Source organism: Cyclopterus lumpus, chromosome 6 (genome assembly GCF_009769545.1).
Source record: "Cyclopterus lumpus isolate fCycLum1 chromosome 6, fCycLum1.pri, whole genome shotgun sequence".
NCBI lineage: Eukaryota > Metazoa > Chordata > Actinopteri > Perciformes > Cyclopteridae > Cyclopterus > Cyclopterus lumpus.
In genome coordinates this window covers 19,391,044-19,411,778 of record NC_046971.1, presented here as the reverse complement: position 1 = coordinate 19,411,778, position 20,735 = coordinate 19,391,044, and the positions used below count along the sequence as shown (strand labels likewise).

Genomic DNA, 20,735 nt, shown 5'->3' with positions numbered 1-20,735 from the left:
CAGGGCGGAACCAATGTTAGTACGTGTAATGCTTCATTTATGCGTCACGATGTAAAACAAGTACAGCTTTATCAAAATGTCATGGGAAAATAATATTTGAAACTGAAACTGAATTCATTAAAACCATTTCAATTTCAATTAAATTACTGCTTGAGTCAATCTGCATTAGTTAATAAACTACAATTCCCGTCCAGATAGACGGTTCCTACGGTCCGAGGACCTCGCCTGAAGGGATCATGCAGACTTTCGCCAATGTTTAAAATATTTTACCGACATAATTATCTAATATTCACATTTAAATAAAAACAGGCGAGTTTTAACTGAGAAAATATTATAAAAAACGTTTTTGTATAATTAATCATTTTAAATTTCACACCGGCACAATCCGAGAACCTGCTCCCGTCCAAATATCCGAGTGTATCATGGCGGCGCAGATGGCGGTAAATTCGGGTATGAACTATATTTCTTTCATTAAGTATCTTAATTGTGTCCATTCCCAGCAGTGGCTTATGGTTGTTTCTTCACAGTTGAATATGTGCATATTCGCTTTTTAGCGACAGTTTTGTCATCATGTTTTGACCTCATGGTGGTCAATTGCTGACTGCTAAGCTAAATTAGCATAGCTTACGAGTAAACGTTAGTTTTGCTAATGTTGGTTTAATAACGATTCGGTGGGTAAACGGATTTCACGTTACACGGTTAACGTGTTTTCGCAGTATAATAAAGGTCCTCTGGTAATACGACTCCCTGTCCTGGCAAATGGGTCAGCAGGCGAGTTTACTTCACGTTCACTGGAAGCCAAACTGAAACTATCTGACGTGAAACCAGCAAAGACATCTCTGCCTTGGTTCACTTGGCTCACTGCGTGGTTTCTACAGCTGCGTGACGCCCAACTCACAGACACAGTTAAGCTAACGTTCAGACTCTGGTTTACAACACACTTGTCAGTGGGCAATGAGGGCAGTGTCAGTTGTTCACTGGTGACGTTGGTCAATACAAACCCGGTTGCCTTAGTAGGAACCCTAATACTAAATATATTTTCTCAAAGTATAAATAATGAGGCTTAATGTACAATAGCAAACGTAACAGGTAAAACTCTTCGATTGAAAACTAATATATATGTAACGTAACGCCATTTAACTAGTTCTGTAAATCACATGTCAAACTTTTATCAGTCTTATAAGTCTATGGTGTTTATCAGCATCTGTATTATTTATACTACTCATTGTTGCAGTCTCTAAGAGGTTTAAAATGTCAACATCATGAAGTAGTCACAGGCTTAGTCCCGTCAGTCATTTATATCATATTACAGATTGTATTTTTTTTGTTGCCAGAATGGAATTTGACTTGCTAAATTTGAGTCCAATTATGAGTGCTGAATTGGCAATGTGTCATTAATGAGATGCTGAAAATGCAGAAAGCCACCCAAAGCTAAGTGGGGTTATAATAAACTACCACAATATAACTTTGAGAATCAGCTCTGTGCATGTGTGCTGATACAAGATCTTTGGAAACCCATTTACCCACCCAGGAGCCAGTCTGTGGGGTCCGCTGAAGGAGTTGTGGGAAACTGTGGACGGGGCGGTGTTGAGGAGACAGCCAGAGAGCGTCCACCTCCTCGACTTGCAGCTGAAGAAACACAAACCACACTTTCTCTCACTCTATACAAACCCGGTGAGATGCTGTGTTCCAATAGTATTCTGCCTGTTCATCCTGCAACTTCATTGGTGCTCATTTTGATCTACAGTGTGTCTTTAGGCTCTAATGTTAATTGAATGAGTTTTTCTCTTAATTATCAGCCGAAGAGTGCGGAGCAGAGAGAGAAGGTGCGTAAAGCCAGCACAGAGGGCATCGCCATCCAAGGTCAGCAGGGGTCACGGCTCCTTCCAGAGCAGCTGCTCTCAGAGGCCTTCATCCTCAGCGATTTGTTTGATATCGGAGAGTTAGCAGCTTTGGAGCTTCTGTTGGCAGGTAAAGTGGACATAAGAAAAATATTTGTGTTAGACACACAGCACTCACATTAGTTTCTAATGGCTATTTTGTTTTTGGTTGGTCTTGATCAAATCCATGATTTGGAGACGAAGCATTGCATGACTTTAAGTCGAAGACGTTGCAGTTTCACACAATGTATTCATTTGTTTCCAGGTGAGCAACAGCAGCCCCATTTTCCAGGTCTGACACGAGGTCTAGTAGCTGTGCTGCTTTACTGGGATGGAAAGCTCTGTGTGGCCAACTCCCTGCGCACACTCATCCAGTCACGCCACGGCAAGACTTTCACCCTGGACCTGAGGTAATAATGCTATCTACAAGTAGCACATACAAGCTATGACATGGGCATGTAATGCTCTACATGATGGAGCATTACATTATTGCCCTGTGTTTCCCCCTCAATACCCAAGTTGCTTGATATTGACCTGTACTGTGTTTTGTTTTCTTATTCAGTGGAGAGCTGGTGGCTTTGACAACGCGCTTTACAGATGAACTAATGACCCAGGGTCTCACCAAACGCATCCTAACCTTAGTGTCGGAGATAAATGAGACGCGTGAGTTTGAGCGACTGCAGAAGGAGCGTGGCTTGGGCAATGAGAAGCACAGGAAAGAGGTGGGAGCAAATCTTTTTCTTTTTTTTAAAATAATATATAATACGTTAAATCTTACTCGAAGCCAGTTTTTTTAAATAATATATAATACGTTAAATCTTACTTGAAGCCAGTGAAGCCAGTAGCGTTTTGTCGTCACTGAAGAAGAAACATGTAGCAGAAGAATAAAGGGAAGGAAATATGGACACCATTTAACTCCCTCTCTTGTCCCAAGGTCTCTGACCTCATTAAAGAATGCCGACAGGCCCTGGCAGACAGCTTGTTCTCATGGACCTGCCAATCACCTTTGTCTGAAGATGACACCTTGGCTCTTATCAGCCACCTGGAGACGGTGACGGCTCAAGCTGACGGCTCATTGGACAGTGTGAACCTGGCTCTGGTCATGGCACTGCTCTACTGCTTGGACGTCAGCTTCATAGAACAGGGAACAGAAGATAGAGACGGTGAGAACATGTTTAATACATATTATGTGTATGATTTAACTTTGATCTAAGTTGCATAAGATTTCTGTTAGTTTCAGTAATTTTCTTCTACAGCCGGTGAAGGATTGTCTCTGTGTTCCTCTAGATCTGATCCAGACACTGCCGTTGCTGACCAACAAGCAATATGTGGATGCAGTACACAGCCGTCTGATGGAGGGCCAGCCGTGGAAGCTTTCAGGTCTGCAGGCTGTGTGTCGTCTGGCCTGGGCTCTGTCTCTGAGGGTCCTTTCTCAGCTACCACAGGGATGTGGTAAGGTTTTTTTGGTTCTTTCTTTTTCTTGGATGTGCATAAAATATATATATATATATATATATATATATATATATATATATATATATATTAGCTTGTTTGAAGAAAACCTTTTGAATGAGTTCTTAAAGATAGTAGCCATTTAAAAGTATAATGTATTTGTGTGATGCGCAGCACTGGTCGAGTTCACGGAGGCAGACGAGGCACTTGCTGACCAGGCTCTCCTGGGAGATGTCTTCCTATTTATGAAGCAGGGCATCCTGGGATGTGAGAGTTTTTGCCAGGAAGAGTTTTACATCCGCCGCCTCCATTCACTCATCACAGACTTCCTGGCACTCATGCCAATGAAGGTGAGAGATGCCGCAGATGTACACCACCAACAAGTTTGAATTCAAGTTGCAGTATTGGCTTGTCGAGTTGTTGTTTTGTTATTGTGTATGTTGAATAAATTGTTTAATAACATATTTTTGCTGTATTTGTAGGTGAAACAGCTTCGTAACCGCGCTGATGAGGATGCCCGTCTGGTGCACATGTCCCTACAGATGGACAGCGAGCTTCCATCATCGTTACGCAAGGACTTAGATCACCTCATGACCCTGGTCAGTGTTTTTTTGCAAACACATCCACACATACACAGAAACATCACCTTTCACATTTTAAGAGTTGAACTGAAAATATTCTTCAAAATTGAGGTACTGAGCAGGTTGAGAATAAGCGTCATTTTCTTGATGATCAAAACAAACGGTAGCAAAGGTGTGTGAGGAAAATTGCAGTGGTCTCTGGGTTTGTAACAGTGTTGGTTACTTTGTCTTTCCAGATAGGAGAGTTTTACAGTAAGGACTCATTTGGGCTGGAGTTGGGTCTGGAGTTCTGGTGTCCCACAGAGTCTCTCCAACACACCTCCCTGCAGGGATCTTACCTTGGAATGGCGCTGCAAAGGCCTCCACATAAACAGGTAGGAGCTGTATTTTCTGGAACCTTATTGCTCAAAAAATATATATTTCTGCTCACACCAAGAATTGTCGTCGGCAAAAAGGTAAAGCCATTTTTTAAATGCTGTATTTGTATTATTCTGGCTTTCTGTTGATTGTTTTTCTCTTTTCTTATGCTTTATTGTAGGTGGTTCTGTCCAAGTTTGTGCGTCAGATGGGAGACCTCCTCCCCTCCACCCTCTATATCTCCTATCTCCGTATGCTGAAAGGGCTCGCCAATGGTACTCAGTGTGCCCACTACTCCTTCAGTCTGCTTAAAACCAACGGAGCCACACACAGTAAGAGCAGATTGTTGTTATCATGAGAGAGACTTTGTAAATGTGTCGTCTGGGATTGAAATAAGAATGAACATATTTTCAGATTGATATCTGTTGAAAGATTTGATATGCAGTTCGGCCTCCTGGCGAGGATGATTTATTTTGATGTTATGGCAATCTGGTTTGGGAATTGGTGCCTTTTAGAATAGTGACTATTTTTGTGGTATTATATGCTATATACATATCGACCATTTCAAATCCATAGTAATTTAACTTCAAATGTAGGTGATTTAGGTGATTCTAAAAGCCTACTGCTTTAGTTTAATAAATATCCAAATGAATGCCACTTAACCTCCTGTTTAATATTTGCAGGTGACAGCATCCAGGGAGTTTCAGGCAGCCCGGTGTCTTGGGAACATTTCTTTCACTCCCTTATGCTCTACCATGAGAACCTGCGGCGAGACTTTCCAAATCCAGACGCATCACAGTACCGCCACCCATCACTAAGGGGCATCACCCAAAGAGAGCTGGAAGGACTCACCTCGTTTTTGCAGTTGCTCACCACCATCATAACATGGGTACAGAATCGGTTAAAGGATGGGCATATTTCTTTATGTGCTCACATTACGTGGACTTAAATACTCACCTTGTGTCTAAGAAATGCTAACACTCAGGTTACTGGGATTGCTCTTATCCAACTTTATTGTGGTGTGTTTTGTATGCTGTTTTATTTTATTTTAGAGTGAAAATGCTCGACTGGCGTTGTGTGAGCATCCCCAGTGGACCCCAGTTGTCGTGATGTTGGGGTTGCTACAGTGCAGCGTTCCTCCCGTCCTGAAGGCCGAGCTCCTGCACTGCTTGGCAGCCTTTGGGAAGTCCCCAGAGATCGCTGCCTCACTCTGGCAGTCACTGGAGTACACACAGGTTAGCCTTTACTTAATGAAAGAAAAGACAAAGAAGAAAACTCTGCCAAGTATACATATAATTACTGAAACTGTCATCTTTACCAAGGATTTACCAGGATTGAGTCTGAAGTGATCTTATCTTTTTTTTACCACAGATCCTTCAGACAGTGCGAGCCCCAGGACAGAGGCAGGCAGCTGGAATTGAGGTGAGATGTTTGTGGTTAGTGAATTTGATGCTGATTACTCATTCAACCCAATTTGAAGGAAGGCTTTTGATGTAGGCTCTTTTACCATAACAATAAGCAAATAAGATGGTTCATTAGTTGACACAGAGAGCAACTAGAACACTTGAGGCCGCCGATCATTTTTAATTGGTGTGCTTTACGATAACATTTTAACGGATGCCCAAAGGGACTCAAATGTGTTGTATTGATGCAAAACAATGCTGACTGGAAGGGATTCGCTTTTTACTGAATTTCAACTGAATATAGCAAAGTAACGTTTAGAGACTTGACTTTAATAGTCAAAGTGAACACTTAATGTTCAAAAGTGGTATAAACTGTAAGAAGATGCACAATGAGTGGCTAACTTTCTGACTTGTTTTTCGGCTCACAGGTGGAGCTGAATGAGATCGAGTCAAGCTCTGAGGAGTATCCCCTGACTCGAGGCTTCTGTCATCTGATCAGCACATTGGTCGAGAGCAGCCTGCCCATTAACTTGGGGGCGGGGATACGCGTGCCAGGCTTTCAGCCCTACCTGAACTTCTTGCGTGACTCTGTGTTCCTCCCCTTCCCCACCAGAGCTTATCGCCATCCAGCTGAGAAGGTAAGGTGCTGTGTAGTGCTCTCCCGGTGTCCTGCAGGCTGAAGATGTGTAGCTGGAGTGTGCATGTATATTCATTTTAAAACTACACATACATCTGTTAATTTGTTTCCGATTTTCTATTTGTGCCATCTCTCAGTGGGAGGTTGCTGATGCTGTCCTGGAGGTGTTCCACAAGCTGCTGCGGGACTACGAGCCCCAGCCGTCAGACTTTGTCCAGGAGATGGTGGAGCTGCAGGGTGAGCAGGTCGCGGCCCACAAGCCCCCCGGCCACAGCGTCATGTTCCACCTGCTCAACGACTCGCCCATGCTGGCACTCTGCCTCAGCCTGCTGGAGGAGGGTGTACGCCAGCTGGACACCTATGCACCCTTCCCTGGTGAGAGAACATCTGCAGCCGCTGTCAGGGAAAGACACGATCGCCTGTGTGTATGTGTGTTTGTTCTGACGACATGCTCCATCATCCTTCCCCTACAGGTAAGAAGCACTTGGAGTCGGCGGTGCTGCGCTGCCTGTGCCTGCTGGATTTGGCTCTGCAGAAGGAGGTGGTGTTCATGGACTTCCTCAGAGAGAGCCAGGCCTCCATGCTGGTTTCCCCCTTGGAGCAGCTCCTCCAGGGGGTCAGTCCTCAAACTCGAAGTGCAGATCACATTGTCAATATTGCCAGGTAAGGGCATCCAGGTTTTATTACTAACTGTGGTATTGCCGCCATGGTTGGTATTCTTGTTGAGTCTGTTTTCGTATACCATCTTCCTGTTAACCTCCATGCTTTCCTAGGTAATAGAGAGGAAATGTTATAAAACCTCATCAGTAATTGTAGGATATATTAATGAAAAAGTACTTGTTCAGAATGAGTAACTTAATGGCGGCCTATGCTTGTCCTTGCAGGTATCTGTACCACAGCAGCTCCAACCCAGAGGCTGCTTTCCAGAGTGCAAAGATCCTGCGTCGTATCGCCAACTACCCAAACATTCAGACGCGGCTGGTGGGAGACTTTACACACGACCAGGTACATTTATAAGTCTCAACTCTTACTAAATGAAAATACAAGATTTCCTACAAAGATTCACAAAATCATGAGCATTAAGCAAAATAACAAGAACACCCAAATATTGTACAGTAGCTTTATATCTTCTTAAATACATATTTAATGAGATCTACTTTTTATACAGACCCTTTTGATGTTGATTACATAAACCCAAAATGTATTAAGTGAAGCATGAACGCTGCAATTTCTTGTTGCATTATACCAGTGTACAAATATTGTTGGTGTAATATCTAAATAAAAATGTAATTATATCCGAAAGACTTGGGAAGATGCTTCAAGAGTTTTTTTTTTTCCGTTTTACTTGATTCACTGAGGTGCTTCTGTATTAGTGATATTCAGTGTGAACTGGTGGTGTTTGAAGTTGAGACATTTTTTTTGTCTGTCTTTTAGTCTGTGAGTGAAAAGCTTATGGCGGGCTTTGTGGAGTGTCTGGACAGTGAAGAGGCAGAGGAGGGAACAGAGAATGGAGATGGTGAGAGATAAGTCTTTGTAAGAAAATAAATGAATCTGTCTGAAAACTGTTTAATCTTCTGCATTTGGTTTATATCCTGTTGTAATACTATGAAAGCTAAACCTGTTATCATAACTCTCACACTCACCTACTTTATGACCCCTAAACTTCCAGACTCAGACCAACAAAAGAAGGTTGCAAGAATCCGACATGAAACTCGGATCCATATGCTGAACCTGCTCATCACCTCCTTGGAGCTGAAGACACCAAATCTGGCCTTGTATTTGTTGGGCTATGAAGTCAAGAAGCCTGTGTCCTCCACCAACCTCCAGGACCCAGGTCAGACCACAACCTCAGCTGTTGGCATTGGACTTCAGTAATATGTTTGTGGTTCTGGTTTGGATGGACAGGGGATCAGATGACCCGAGTGTAATCTTTCACTTGGCGGTGAATGTTTGTGTTGCAGGTGTGTTGGGGTGTCCACGGAGCTGCCTGCACGCAATCCTGAGTCTGCTGCAGAGAGGTACGGAGAAGAGATCAGGACCTGTACTCACACAGCAGGCACCACACATGGCGGAGCTCTGCTACCAGGTACACTTCATCCTCTACTCTCTACAACTTGCATTTTATGCCTTGTAGGTTGAAACTATACATGATATGTGTGTGTGGGCTGATTATTTTCCTTGTCTGTATGTCATTGTCTCCCTCTCTCAGGTTATCTACCAGCTATGTGCCTGCCCAGACACATCAGGACCGACTATGCGCTATTTGAGGACGAGCCAGGACTTCCTGTTTTCTCACCTGCAGCACCTACCCTTCATCCTGCCTAGTGAGTACAGTATCCCAGCTGACCCCATTGGTCCTAAAAATATATAATAACAAAAACATTAGGCATGCGGTGAATGAAAACCCTTAAACGAAGAGGCAGGAAATGCAGAACCTGAATGGAAATTAGTGGTTGTTTTGTATTCCTGCTGAAAGGCTAAGGCAATATTGCAACATTTTGTACAGTGTCACCGTTTAAATGTGGGTGAGTGTTTATGAAAAAGTATTTTTTCATTGATTCGATTCTACTGTCCGCTCTCCTCAGGTAATCAGATCGCCGCCCTCTCTCAGATGTCTTGGCTCATGAAAACAGCTGCCATTGAGCTGAGAGTGACCTCTCTGAACCGCCAGCGTTCACATACACAACACCTTGTCAGCCTCCTGTTGGACGACCAGCCCCACGCTCAACATACAGGTATGTTGTAAAGTCATTTCGAAGGGCACATTTCAATTCATTTGAAACAAATGAAGTTATTCTGGCCTTTAATTGTTAATGTTCTAAAATATGAAAAAAAGAATACATACTCTGATGATAAATATACATAAGTAATGATCACACACCCTCAAATGCACACTCAAACTCACAATCACATGACCGCTCATTCATGTATGTCCCTTGAACCTCTTCATTTCACTTTTTTAGCTGATGGGGAATCAGGAATGGAAGAAGAAACCAGATCAGTCAGCGGGTTCCTGCATTTTGACACCGTTTCTAAAGGTTTGCGCCACCATAGTACACATTCAAATCAAACATTTAGGGGATCTTCATACTCTTGAGTAATTTATTCTAGCTACCATTTATTTAAGCCTCTTGTTACACCAGATGGGTCTTAACTTTTATTCTCATCTTGTCCTTGTTTGATGCCATCAGTGCGCAGGAAGTTGCTGAGTGTGTTGGACGCCATCGATTTCAGTCAGGATATGCCTGAGCTGCTGCAGCTGGACTTCTTTGAGCGCACTCAGATCGAGCAGGTGATCTCCAACTGTGAGCATGTCAATGAGCAAGGACACACTGTGTGCAACGTGAAGGTGGGTTTCCCGGTTGAACACGTAAACTTCTCAAATGTGTTTCAACTATTTAGTCTGTTTTTGATCTTCCGCTGATGTGTCATATTTTGTTAAACTTTCTTACAGTTGCTACATCGAGTGCTGGTTGCTGAGGTGAATGCACTGCAAGGAATGGCAGCCATTGGACAGAGGCCCCTATTGATGGAGGTTAGTTAACGCAAACTAATAGGACTTGTGTTTTTCTGTGTAATTTAGCAGCATGTTGTCAATCCAGAATAACCAGAAATAAGCCATCATCAGTGGTAACGTTTCCAACTTCCAGTTAAAATAAAAACAATGACTCCCTTTGACCGATGCAGTGATTGAAAGCACTCCAGCATTTTCCCATCACTAATGCAGTCAATCTCTTCGAGGTGAATTCACTCCTATTTGTCCCTGTGTGTATCCTTCTAGGAGGTGAACTCCATCCTGCAGCAGGTGGTGGAACGCAATCGTGTCCGTCGTAGTTTGAGTGCAAAGCGTCATGCGCTGCGGTCCTGGAGGAGCCTGGTGGAGACGCTGCTGACCGCCTGCCCTGCTGATCTCATACCTGCCGATGACAGGCAGCTCATCATCAGAGACTTGCTGCTAGACCTGCATGATAAGGTCAGTGGGGAGGTCACATTTAGGGTGAAATTGGTGCCGGAATAAATATCCAAACTAACATTTATTGTACTTAAGATGCAGTCATTTTCAAAAGGTTTGGCTATGTGCAATTTGAATCACACTATACTTCTAATAAGCAACATATTCAAGGGTGTCATTGCGTATATTCTATTCAGTGATCATCATTGCATGTGTATGAAAGCAATCAAAGTAGAGAAAACCCTGAAGAATGGTTAATTCCTGTAAAAGCTGAAATGACGATTACCTCACATCTCCGGATTGTTAAACCAACTAAATGTTGCTGTGCATTGCCCAGGTGTTGTCTGAAGATGCTGCAGGAGAACTGATGCCCATTGTGGCCGGGGCAGTCTTCACTCTGACAGCCCACCTCAGCCAATCCGTCCTGTCTGAGCAGCAGCAGGGGGCGGGATTAGAAGCATCCTCTGGCTTTGCCTCCATCGCCAACTCAGCCCTGCACCTGATTCTCCGGAAGCTGCTGGACTTCATTCTTTGTACTGGTTAGTGATGTCATGAACCCTCATTTCTCACATGGTATATGTTGCTCTGATAAACCTTGGTGAGGTTCGATGTTGTAATATCATCTTTTCCACTTTAAGGAGGTGGATACCAGCGTCTGCGTGCTCACTTGTATGGCTCCCTGCTGTACTACCTTCAAATCGCCCAGAAACCTGAAGAACCAGACACTCTGCAGATAGGTACAACACAGAAACATTAATTCAGACGGAAAATATGCAGAGTTCATATTATTTATGATATGGAGCTCTTGTTATTTCACAAATGTACATTTTGAGAAGTTGACTCAATGCTGTAGGGCCCATTCTTACAGATGAGTCCTTTTATCTGGTGTTATGTTAAAGGGACAATGTACAGACGTTGTTTGGTCATCTGAGAAAATCTCCCCCTCCAGCGGGGAAAGCGATGTGGGAGCGTCTCACAGCCCCTGAAGATGGTTTCTCCAAACTGCAGAGAGAGAACCTCGCCATCATCGAAAGCTATGGCAAGGCTCTCATGGAGGTGGTGTGTCGGGACGCCTGTGACGGCCATGAAATCAGCAGGGTAAGAGCCAAACTATTAGGTTCATACAACAAGAGTCATGTCTTTACGCTGCCATTTTCAGCCTCATATGAGGGATGTGCAGTCTACCAGTTTCATCATCATCATCATCCCCGGTGTCACGTTCTGTGATTTGATGTTGCAGCACAACAAAAGCTGAGAACAAATAGTTGACGCACGCTGAATCTCGAGAAGAGGCACCCTCAGCCCCGCTGCTTGCACTCCTCGTGTCTTTTGTACAGTACTAGTCCAACAGCATCGACACTGCGTAGTTCTTTCTTCATGTGGGATACGGTGGGATCTCAAGTGTAATATTCCCACTTTGAGGAAAAGGGGTGAATAAAATATAAACGCCCCTAAAAATACAATGTTGTACAATTGTAGGCCATAGTGCCCTCCCCTACCTCATACTGATATGATATTAATATGGTGTAGTTGGTTTCCAAAAAACATACAAAAATAAAGTTTTGGAAAATAAATCTTTACTCAAATTGACATATGGAATTAAAAAGGTCTGTTGAGAGGATAAATATTCATAATATGAATCCAGTCTGAATAGCTAAGAGAGTAAAACAAAGGACCTGGTTGTAAAATGTGTGTATATGTATGTATATATATATATATATATATATATATATATATATATATATATATACATATACACACACACATACATACACATTTTCCGACCAGGTCCTTTGTTTTACTCTGTGCTTGCCTTGTCTCCGCTCCCTGTCTGTCAGATGTTGGCTCTGGCGGTGCTGGACCGGATCCTTTCCATAGATCGCCAGAATCAGTGGCTGGTTTATCTCTGCAACAGTGGCTACCTGCGGTCGCTCGTAGAGAGCCTAAGGCAGGATGATGTCGCCCTGCAGAGCCTTCTTACACCTCAGCCACCACTTCTCAAACCACTTTACATCTATGAGAGCAAGATGGTGAGTTATACTTATACAAGTAGACTAGTCTAAAGCATCTGTAAATACAGGATTATGAAGGAACAAGCTCTGCTGTGTGTTCTCAGGCTCTGCTGACTCGTGTGGCTAAGACGGGCCAGGGGGCTGTGGAGCTGCTACGCTGTGGGCTGGTGGCACAGCTGATTGAGTGTCAGGTGTTTGACATGGTACCTGACATTGATGCACACAGGTATGGAAGGGAAGAGGGAAGGAAAGGGGTGGCAGAGTGTTTTTTTTATTATGAAAATGTTTTTACATGTCATTTAGCTGACGCTTTTATCCAAAGCGACTAACAATCATATTACATTCATAGACCATAGACACAGCTACAGGGAGCAATTCAGGGTTAAGTGTTTTGCTCAAGGACACGTCAACTAGGGCGGGCCTTGAACCCCCAACCCCCTGATTGAAAGACAGACCTGCTAACCACTGACCCACTGTCTCCTGTTTTCACAAATTGTTATTGATAAAAGGTTTTTCAAATTGGATAAAATGTCAGTTTCTTCCACTCAGACCTGATTTCTACCAAATGAATGTAAAGAATAATGGATATTATATGTTGGGTTTGTATTTCCTGTCTTTAAGAAGTACTTTAAATAAAACTATTTTGCTTTATCACAGTGCATTTAATTGACTCACTCTTCTTAAGGTGTCTATTAATAACATTACCTAAATGTGTGTCTTGGCTGGTGGTCCACAGGCTGATGAGGGACCCGTCAGGCTTCATCCCCAGCCCTATGGACCGCTACAGGCAGATTCTCCTCCCGACCCTGAGGCTCTTTCAGGTGATCTTGACCTCGACGACAATTAATCACCAGCAGGGGGCAGCACAGGTAAGCACACATCTATTTATATTGCTGTGGCTATTTTTTATTTTAATTTAACCTTGAAAATCCTAAGTCAGTAAAGTATGTTGATGATGATTTCATTAGGTCATAAATGCTGCCTCGTGTCTGTACTAACTCTGTAGACCCTAGTTGGGGTCAATGAGTTCCATGTGTGAATGTTATTGTTTTGTAAAAGTCATGGCAGTGTTTTAGAAACTTACAAAAAGTTTCATAATCATTGCACAAACATGCTAACTTTCTAATTTCTCTGTGTGTGTGTGTGTGTGTGTGTGTGTGTGTGTAGGTTCTCCAGTGGCTGATAGTGCATGCCGACACCATTCAGTCCCTGTTGCGCTGTCAGGAGCTCAGTATGGGAGCTTTGCAGGAGCTCTCTTTGCTTACTGGCATCATCAGTAAGACTGCTTTGCCAGGTACAATACAGTGTAGTCGCTCTTCTCATTTACTTGACTATCTATTCCATTTATCTATTTCCATTGTGCCAACCACATGTTCACATGCAGAGACTGTGTGAATGATGGTGTTCATGTACTGCTTGGTCTCTCAGGTGCCCTTGAGACGGGTGGGGAGGTCAACAGTGTCGCTCTTATGGAGTTCCAGGGACACATCAACAGATTTCAGGTTAGACAGCTGCCTTTCCTTTTATCATGCGTCGTATTAATCTGTTTATATTTTTGCTGTTCTTCTAGCTAATGCACACCCATTCTAATGTGTGAATCGCACAGTTTCTAATGCGCCTCTTCCTTATCTAGCGTCTCTGTCTGTCGCTGCTTGGCCGTCTGGCGGGGAGCGAGCGGGAGAGGTTGCTAAAGCAGGCCGAGATCGCTGCACCTGGTGACTCGGCAGAAAGACGAGAGGAGATGGAAGTGGCCATGCAACAGGTGGGACAAAAGGTCTTCTAAGTGACGTAGTAAGAGATATATGATGAGGGTGGTGGTGCCTGGGAATACTTGGTATGTTGTTATTCCTTCAGCAGTGTAGTTTGTGAGCTTGTCTCCTTGAAAAATAACCAAGTACACCATTTGCATATTCCAACAGTAAAATGGATGGGAAAGAGATAAAAATGTCCCTGAAACAATGTGTGTTGAGTCTTGTATGAGTCATCATGATTATTCATAAGTACTGCATTGTCTGACCTGAGAGCTGCTGTCCTCTCCCAGGTGTGTGCTAACATCATGGAGTACTGCCAAACCCTGCTGCTGCAGAACTCGGCCCAGGCCCAGTTCAGCATCTGCCTCTTCAGCCCGTCAGGCAGCGAGCCAGCTGGCAGAGACGGAGGACGCACAGGTCAGTGACCTTCTGCCAATGCCGAGAAGAGGAGAAGGGCTTGAACTCATGTGGCTGTATACTGTTACAGTGTCAGTCCTCTATCGTCTGTGAATTGAATTGTGAAGAGTCTGATAGCTGACGATATTAATTTGTTTGAGCTTTTACCACAAATTAGCTTTTTATTTCCAGCAGCACTCATCCAGTTCTACAAGCATGAGACTAAACCGCAGCTCTTGTGTCTTTAAGATCTGACGTCCACTCTGCCATCAATGGCTTACTCCCGGGTCCCCAGCCTGGGTCTGGTCCTGTACCTGCTGAAGAACACTGCTGCAGATTTCTTCCGGTTCCACCAGAGTCACAGACAAAGCCTGGGCAAGCTGCAGACCCTGGACCAGCTGCCCCCTGATGAGCTGAAGGAGGTAATGACAGACCACTAAGCTTATTCACTTTGTCTCGCACTCCCCTCACTGCTGTATATGTTGGGCAAACTGTTTTCCTCAGAACTTTAAAAGTGGAGGTAAATATTACATTACATGTCATTTAGCTGACGCTTTTATCCAAAGCGACTTACAATAAGTGCATTAAACCATGAGTCCAAACTCAGAACAACAAGAATCAAGCAAGTACAATTTCTTCAATAACGTTAAACTACAGAGTACTATCCGTATGTGCCATTTAAGTGCTACTAAAGTGCTAAACAACAAAGTGCTATCGGTAAGGGACATTTAAGTGCTACTAGAGTGCTACTACGGCTCTACCTTCCCTATTCAAGGTATAGTCGAAAAAGATGTGTTTTTAGTTTGCGACGGAAGATGTAGAGACTTTCTGCTGTCCTGATGTCAATGGGGAGCTCGTTCCACCAATGAGGAGCCAGCACACCAAACAGTCGTGACTTTGTTGAGTGTTTAGCTCGAAGTGAAGGAGCTACAAGTCGATTGGCAGAAGCCGAGCGAAGTGAACGGGCTGGGGTGTACGGTTTGACCATGTCCTGGATGTAGACCGGACCCGATCTGTTAGCAGCACGGTACGTAAGTACCAATGTTTTGAAGCGGATGCAGGCGGCCACCGGTAACCAGTGAAGGTCGCGGAGGAGCGGAGTAGTGTGGGTACATTTCGGGAGGTTGAAGACCAGTCGAGCAGCTGCATTCTGGATGAGCTGTAGAGGTCGAATGGCATTAGCAGGTAGACCTGCCAGGAGGGAGTTACAATAGTCTAGCCGTGAGATGATCAGAGCCTGGACCAGGACCTGTGCCGCCTTCTGAGTGAGAAGGGGTCGTATTCTCCTGATGTTGTACAGCATGTACCTACAGGAGCGTGTTATTGCGGTAATGTCGGCAGTCAGGGAGAGTTGACTGTCGAGCGTCACACTGAGGTTCCTGGCAGTCGGAGTCGGAGCCAACACTGAGTTGTTGAAGGTAATAGTCAGGTCGTGGGTGGGAGAGCCTTTTCCTGGAAGGAAGAGAAGTTCAGTCTTGTCCGGGTTAATTTTCAGGTGGTGAGCGGACATCCACTGAGAGATGTCAGTCAGACAGGCAGAGATTCGTGCTGCTACCTGTGTTTCGGATTGGGGAAACGAGAGGATCAGTTGGGTGTCGTCAGCATAGCTGTGGTAGGTGAAGCCATGCGAGCGAATGACAGAGCCAAGAGAGTTGGTGTACAGAGAGAAGAGAAGAGGACCAAGGACTGAACCCTGAGGGACCCCAGTAGTTAGAGGACAAGGCTCAGACACAGATCCTCTCCAGGTTACCCGGTAAGTGTGGTCGGTGAGGTAGGATGAGAAGAGTGAGAGCGCGGTGCCTGAGATACCCAGGTCCTGGAGGGAGGACATGAGGATCTGGTGGTTCACTGTGTCAAAGTCAGCGGAAAGGTCTAGAAGGATAAGGAAAGAGGAGAGAGAGGCTGCTCTAGCAGTGTGAAGCTGCTCAGAGACAGCAAGGAGGGCAGTCTTTGTTGAATGGCCTGCCTTGAATCCAGACTGGTGGGGGTCAAGAAGGTTGTTACTGTGAAGAAAGGAGGAGACTTGGTTAGAGATAGCTCGCTCTAGAGTTTTGGAAAAGAAGGGGAGGAGAGAGACAGGGCTGTAGTTATTGACTTCAGATGGGTTGAGAGTGGGTTTCTTCAGGAGAGGGTTGACTCTTGCCTCCTTCAGAGAGTTAGGGAAACAGCCGGTTGATAGGGGGGTGTTAATAAGATGGGTGAGAAAGGGAAGAAGGTCCGGAGCAATAGACTGGAGAATGTGAGACGGGATGGGGTCCAGGGGGCAGGTGGTTGGGCGGGCAGAGGTTACCAAGGTAAGAACTTGATTAGGAGACAGGGGGATAAAAGAGGAAAACGAGGGGGAAGAAGATGAAGTTACTGGAGGTGTAGTTATGGAAGATGGATTAGTAAATGAAGAGCGTATGTCGTCTATCTTTTTTGTAAAGTAGTCAACAAAGTGGCTTGGTAGTAGGGTGGAGGGAGGGGGGGGACCAGGGGGGTCAAGGAGTTTGGAAAAAATTGTGAAGAGCTTTTTGGGGTTAGATAAAGAGGATTCGATTCGGGATTGGTAGAACAGACTTTTGGCTGCAGAGATAGACGCAGAGAAGGAGGAGAGAAGAGATTAATAGGCAAGCAGGTCGCTGGCCTGTTTGGATTTTCGCCATTTCCTTTCCGCTGCTCGCATAGTGGCTCTCTCGGCGCGCACCGGTTCGGACAGCCACGGAGCCGGAGAGGACTTGCAGACCTTTCGAGTCTTAAGAGGACAGAGAGAATCAAGAGAGGACGACAGCGTAGAGAGAAGAGTGTCAGTGGCGAAGTTAGGCTGCATGAGTGAGAAGGAGTCAGTTGAAGGAAGGGCTGACAGAACAGAGGAGGGTGAGAGGGTGCGGATGTTGCGACGGACAGGTGCAGAGTCCGTTGTGGGAGGGCATACATGGGCATCCATTTGATCCAGGCCCTAAACAAAGGTATAAATAAAAACTGTTACATGCATTGTCTTCAGTTCTAATCACGCCATCTTCTCTGCAGTTGTGCCAAGGCCTTGTGTCGGGCCCAGGAGGGGTGGAGAAAATCTCATCAGTCCAGAGGAGCTTGCTGGCCAAGAGACGACTGGTCCAGCTTATCAACAACAGAGCCAAGCTGCTGTCCCTGTGCTCCTGTATCCTTTGGCCTTTTGCAGGCACAGTCATAGTCACAAGACTTGTATATTCAGTCCATCAGTGTTTTATATTTGTCTTTGAAAATACTCTTCAGTAGGTTGGAATAACAAGCTAGACATGTAGAAATGCCACATCACGAGTTGCCTTGAAATGCCTTGACCTACCTCTTCCTCAGATGTTATCGAAACGTGTTTGTTTGTGCTGTGGCGCCACCTGGAGTATTACCTGTTGCATTGTTCTCCCACTGACCCCAAAGACTCCCTGATGCCTGGAGCCAGTTTGTACAGATCTCGCCTCACAGACGGTGAGAAAATATGTTCCACATGCTCATTATGTAAAGCAGACCTGACATAATGAGCATTTTGCAGACAACTCACCTGCAAAGCTATTGTTACTAGTCCCCTGGCTCCTGAAAAGAGTGAATTTAGCTTTATTAATTGAATCTTTTATGTTCTTTAGACTCGTTTGGTGGGTTGCAGGCAAGTGGAGGTCGCGGCCTCGGCCTATCTAGAGTCAGCCAACAAGACCTAGACCTGGTAAGAAATGGCATACGTGGGCATCGGCAAAATGTTGTGTGTGTGTGAGAGTGTGTGCAAATGTGTTACCACCTACATTGCTCCTGATTCCTCTCGTCCGGTCTTCTGTTTGTGCGAATAAAGCTGAAGAGCGACATGGCCGCAGGTTTCGGAGAGGCTCTGCAGAGGAAGCTGCTGGAGGTGGAGGGTTTGTACAGCCAGGTCCGCTCCCGCTACACCTTCATCCAAGCCCTGGTTCGCAGGATTCGTGGCCTCCTCCGACAGCCCAAAAGCTGAGACGGACACACGCTACAAAGACTGTCCAAAACCCAAACTCTGTTTCATATTGACTCAAAACTTCTGCCAAGCAACACCAGAAAACAATGAAGGATTCCAACTTCCTGTCAGGTGGCTTTTTCTGGCCACATCACTCCTTTGTACTGATCTGTTGCAGCGCCGCTCTTGAGTATTGTGAGATGTAAATGACATCACAACACATCACAGTGCATTCATGGTGACCTAATTTAGTTTGACTAGTGCTAGCGTTTCTCAAAGAAGCGGGAAAGAGTAACTGTCAAAACACACGTACAGTTTTTACCCATTAAGATGATTTGATGTCTTTTTTTTTGTTGCTTTTTTGTTTGTGAAAATAAAATCTTTCTAAATCTGTTAAAATACGTGTTGTGTGTGTGTGTGTGTATTAGACAGCAAACCACCTAAACCAGACCAGTAAAGTATTATATTATGTGTGTGTGTGTGTATATATATATATATATATATGTGTGTGTGTATATATGTATATATATACATACGTGTGTATATATATATATATAATATGTGTGTATGTATATATATACATGCATGTATATATATAATATGTGTGTAAGTGTATATATGTGTGTGTGTGTGTATATATATATATACATACATACATGTATATATATGTGTGTGTATATATATATATATACATGCATGTGTATATATATAATATGTATGTATATATATGTACTGTATGTATGTATATGTGTGTGTGTGTATACATATGTATGTATATATATTTATGTTTATGAGGATCATTGTGAAAAAACATCTTATGCAAAACAAGACATTTCTCTGAAAGTAGCATCACAATGATTGATGTGACCAGAGCTGTCGCACTGGGTTTAAATCCCTGTGATAACGCATTATAGGTCAAGAAAAAGCAAGATCCCCATATCGTATTTATATACTTGTTTTTTATTTTATTTTAAGGTACACTTTATAAGACTGTAAAGTGCGTAGTTTCTCAAATGTTTGAGGAGGTGATGAGAGGACTGACAAATCTGGATTCACATCCAGATCTTACAGATGATGATGATTTGTGCTCTTGTTTGTTAGTTGAATATTGAGGAGGGGAAAGAATTAAGAGTGAGACTCTGGGTGAGCACCAGCAGTGAACTCCGCAGACCACCACGCTGTGACCGGTCACGCTGGGTTAGTGGGAAAAACATGACCTACCTACTGCGCTTCTTAGTTTTAACAGATCATACTCTATAAATTACTTTAAATAATAAAATTAATTACAGCATTAAAAACACATTTACATTTCTCACACCAGCTTGCTTTTAATCTGTGATTGTTCTGCATTTGCATTAAGTCGAACACCTGATGGTCCCTGTTCCCCTCCCTTCCACATGAATGTCCTGTAGATCGACGGGACATTCATTTACCTTCATCCTCCTCAGGTTTGCACATGAATGATTATCATCCATCAGTTATTATGCCATATAGAATGCACGTGATTGCAGCGTGCTATTTTAATACATACAGCACTGTCCAGGCCATAGATTTGGGCAAGGTATGACGATACATATTGTTAGGCCAGAAATATTTGTGGCGTTATTATATAGTTTCTACCAAGGAGAGTACTACTCAAACACAAGAAACAGTACAATGTCTCCGCGGGGAACCTTCGAGGCTTCGATGTTCACTGCTTTTCTGGATTAACATATAATAACTCCTATCGATTTCTTCTACAAAGTAGTTCACAAATTGCTTCGTCGAGGACCGGTGCAACCAGTTGCAAAGCAGATCAGCTGACCAGAGTGTGATGAGCATGAGACAGACGAGGAGGGAGATGAGACCATCATTATCCAACCACATGATTATTTTTCACAGTTTTGGAACCATCTTATCAAGCATAAAAAGGGCAACATACTGTAAATACTTTATATCATACTTGTGTTTTCTATGTTATCAAAACAAAGTTTGGGATTGATTTCTGTACATAAAAACACAAATGTTCCTTTTTGAAAAGACCCCCTCCCACGTTTATACTGTACAGGTACGCAGAGTTGCGTTACAGCACCAGCTAAGTTTGGAAGTTTGGACCGTCCTTTTGCTTTGATTCACATCCTGTACGGGGCGCTGTGCACGTCTGCGGTAGTCCACCAGCTGGAGAGGAGCTGACACAGATTAAAAGTCTCAGAAGACCGAGTTTGAGCCGTCCTTAGTGGTGTCTGTTTGAGGGAAGTTGATCAGTCCTGAGGCCACTCTGCTCTAGTGTTGATTGCACCCGACATGTCCTTTAGTAATCCAGCACAGCTCTAGCAGTGAAGCGGAGGTTCTTTGTGTGGGTTTATCAGAAAATCCAGGAGGAAACTGGGAAACAGGAGCGTGG

The 20,735-nt window shown here is 44.0% G+C and overlaps 1 protein-coding gene across 1 annotated transcript; it reads left to right on the top strand.

Annotated features, from left to right (window-relative positions):
* The first annotated feature begins 389 nt into the window (after positions 1–389).
* nup205 (nucleoporin 205) lies at positions 390–18,753 on the top strand. The gene is made up of 42 exons (XM_034534815.1): positions 390–450; positions 1,532–1,674; positions 1,800–1,971; positions 2,146–2,290; positions 2,443–2,602; positions 2,815–3,043; positions 3,168–3,332; positions 3,507–3,682; positions 3,815–3,931; positions 4,150–4,287; positions 4,452–4,602; positions 4,954–5,159; positions 5,323–5,505; positions 5,642–5,692; positions 6,102–6,311; positions 6,448–6,685; positions 6,784–6,973; positions 7,195–7,315; positions 7,745–7,826; positions 7,980–8,144; positions 8,272–8,396; positions 8,520–8,634; positions 8,896–9,045; positions 9,274–9,348; positions 9,502–9,659; positions 9,765–9,845; positions 10,092–10,283; positions 10,600–10,801; positions 10,901–10,999; positions 11,212–11,360; positions 12,101–12,292; positions 12,379–12,500; positions 13,011–13,143; positions 13,442–13,568; positions 13,703–13,776; positions 13,908–14,036; positions 14,316–14,442; positions 14,671–14,843; positions 17,431–17,560; positions 17,737–17,865; positions 18,021–18,097; positions 18,221–18,753. Exons 1-42 carry the CDS (start codon positions 423–425, stop codon positions 18,371–18,373), a joined length of 5,982 nt encoding a protein of 1,993 aa, XP_034390706.1. The 5' UTR covers positions 390–422; the 3' UTR covers positions 18,374–18,753.
* Positions 18,754–20,735: the final 1,982 nt, after the last annotated feature.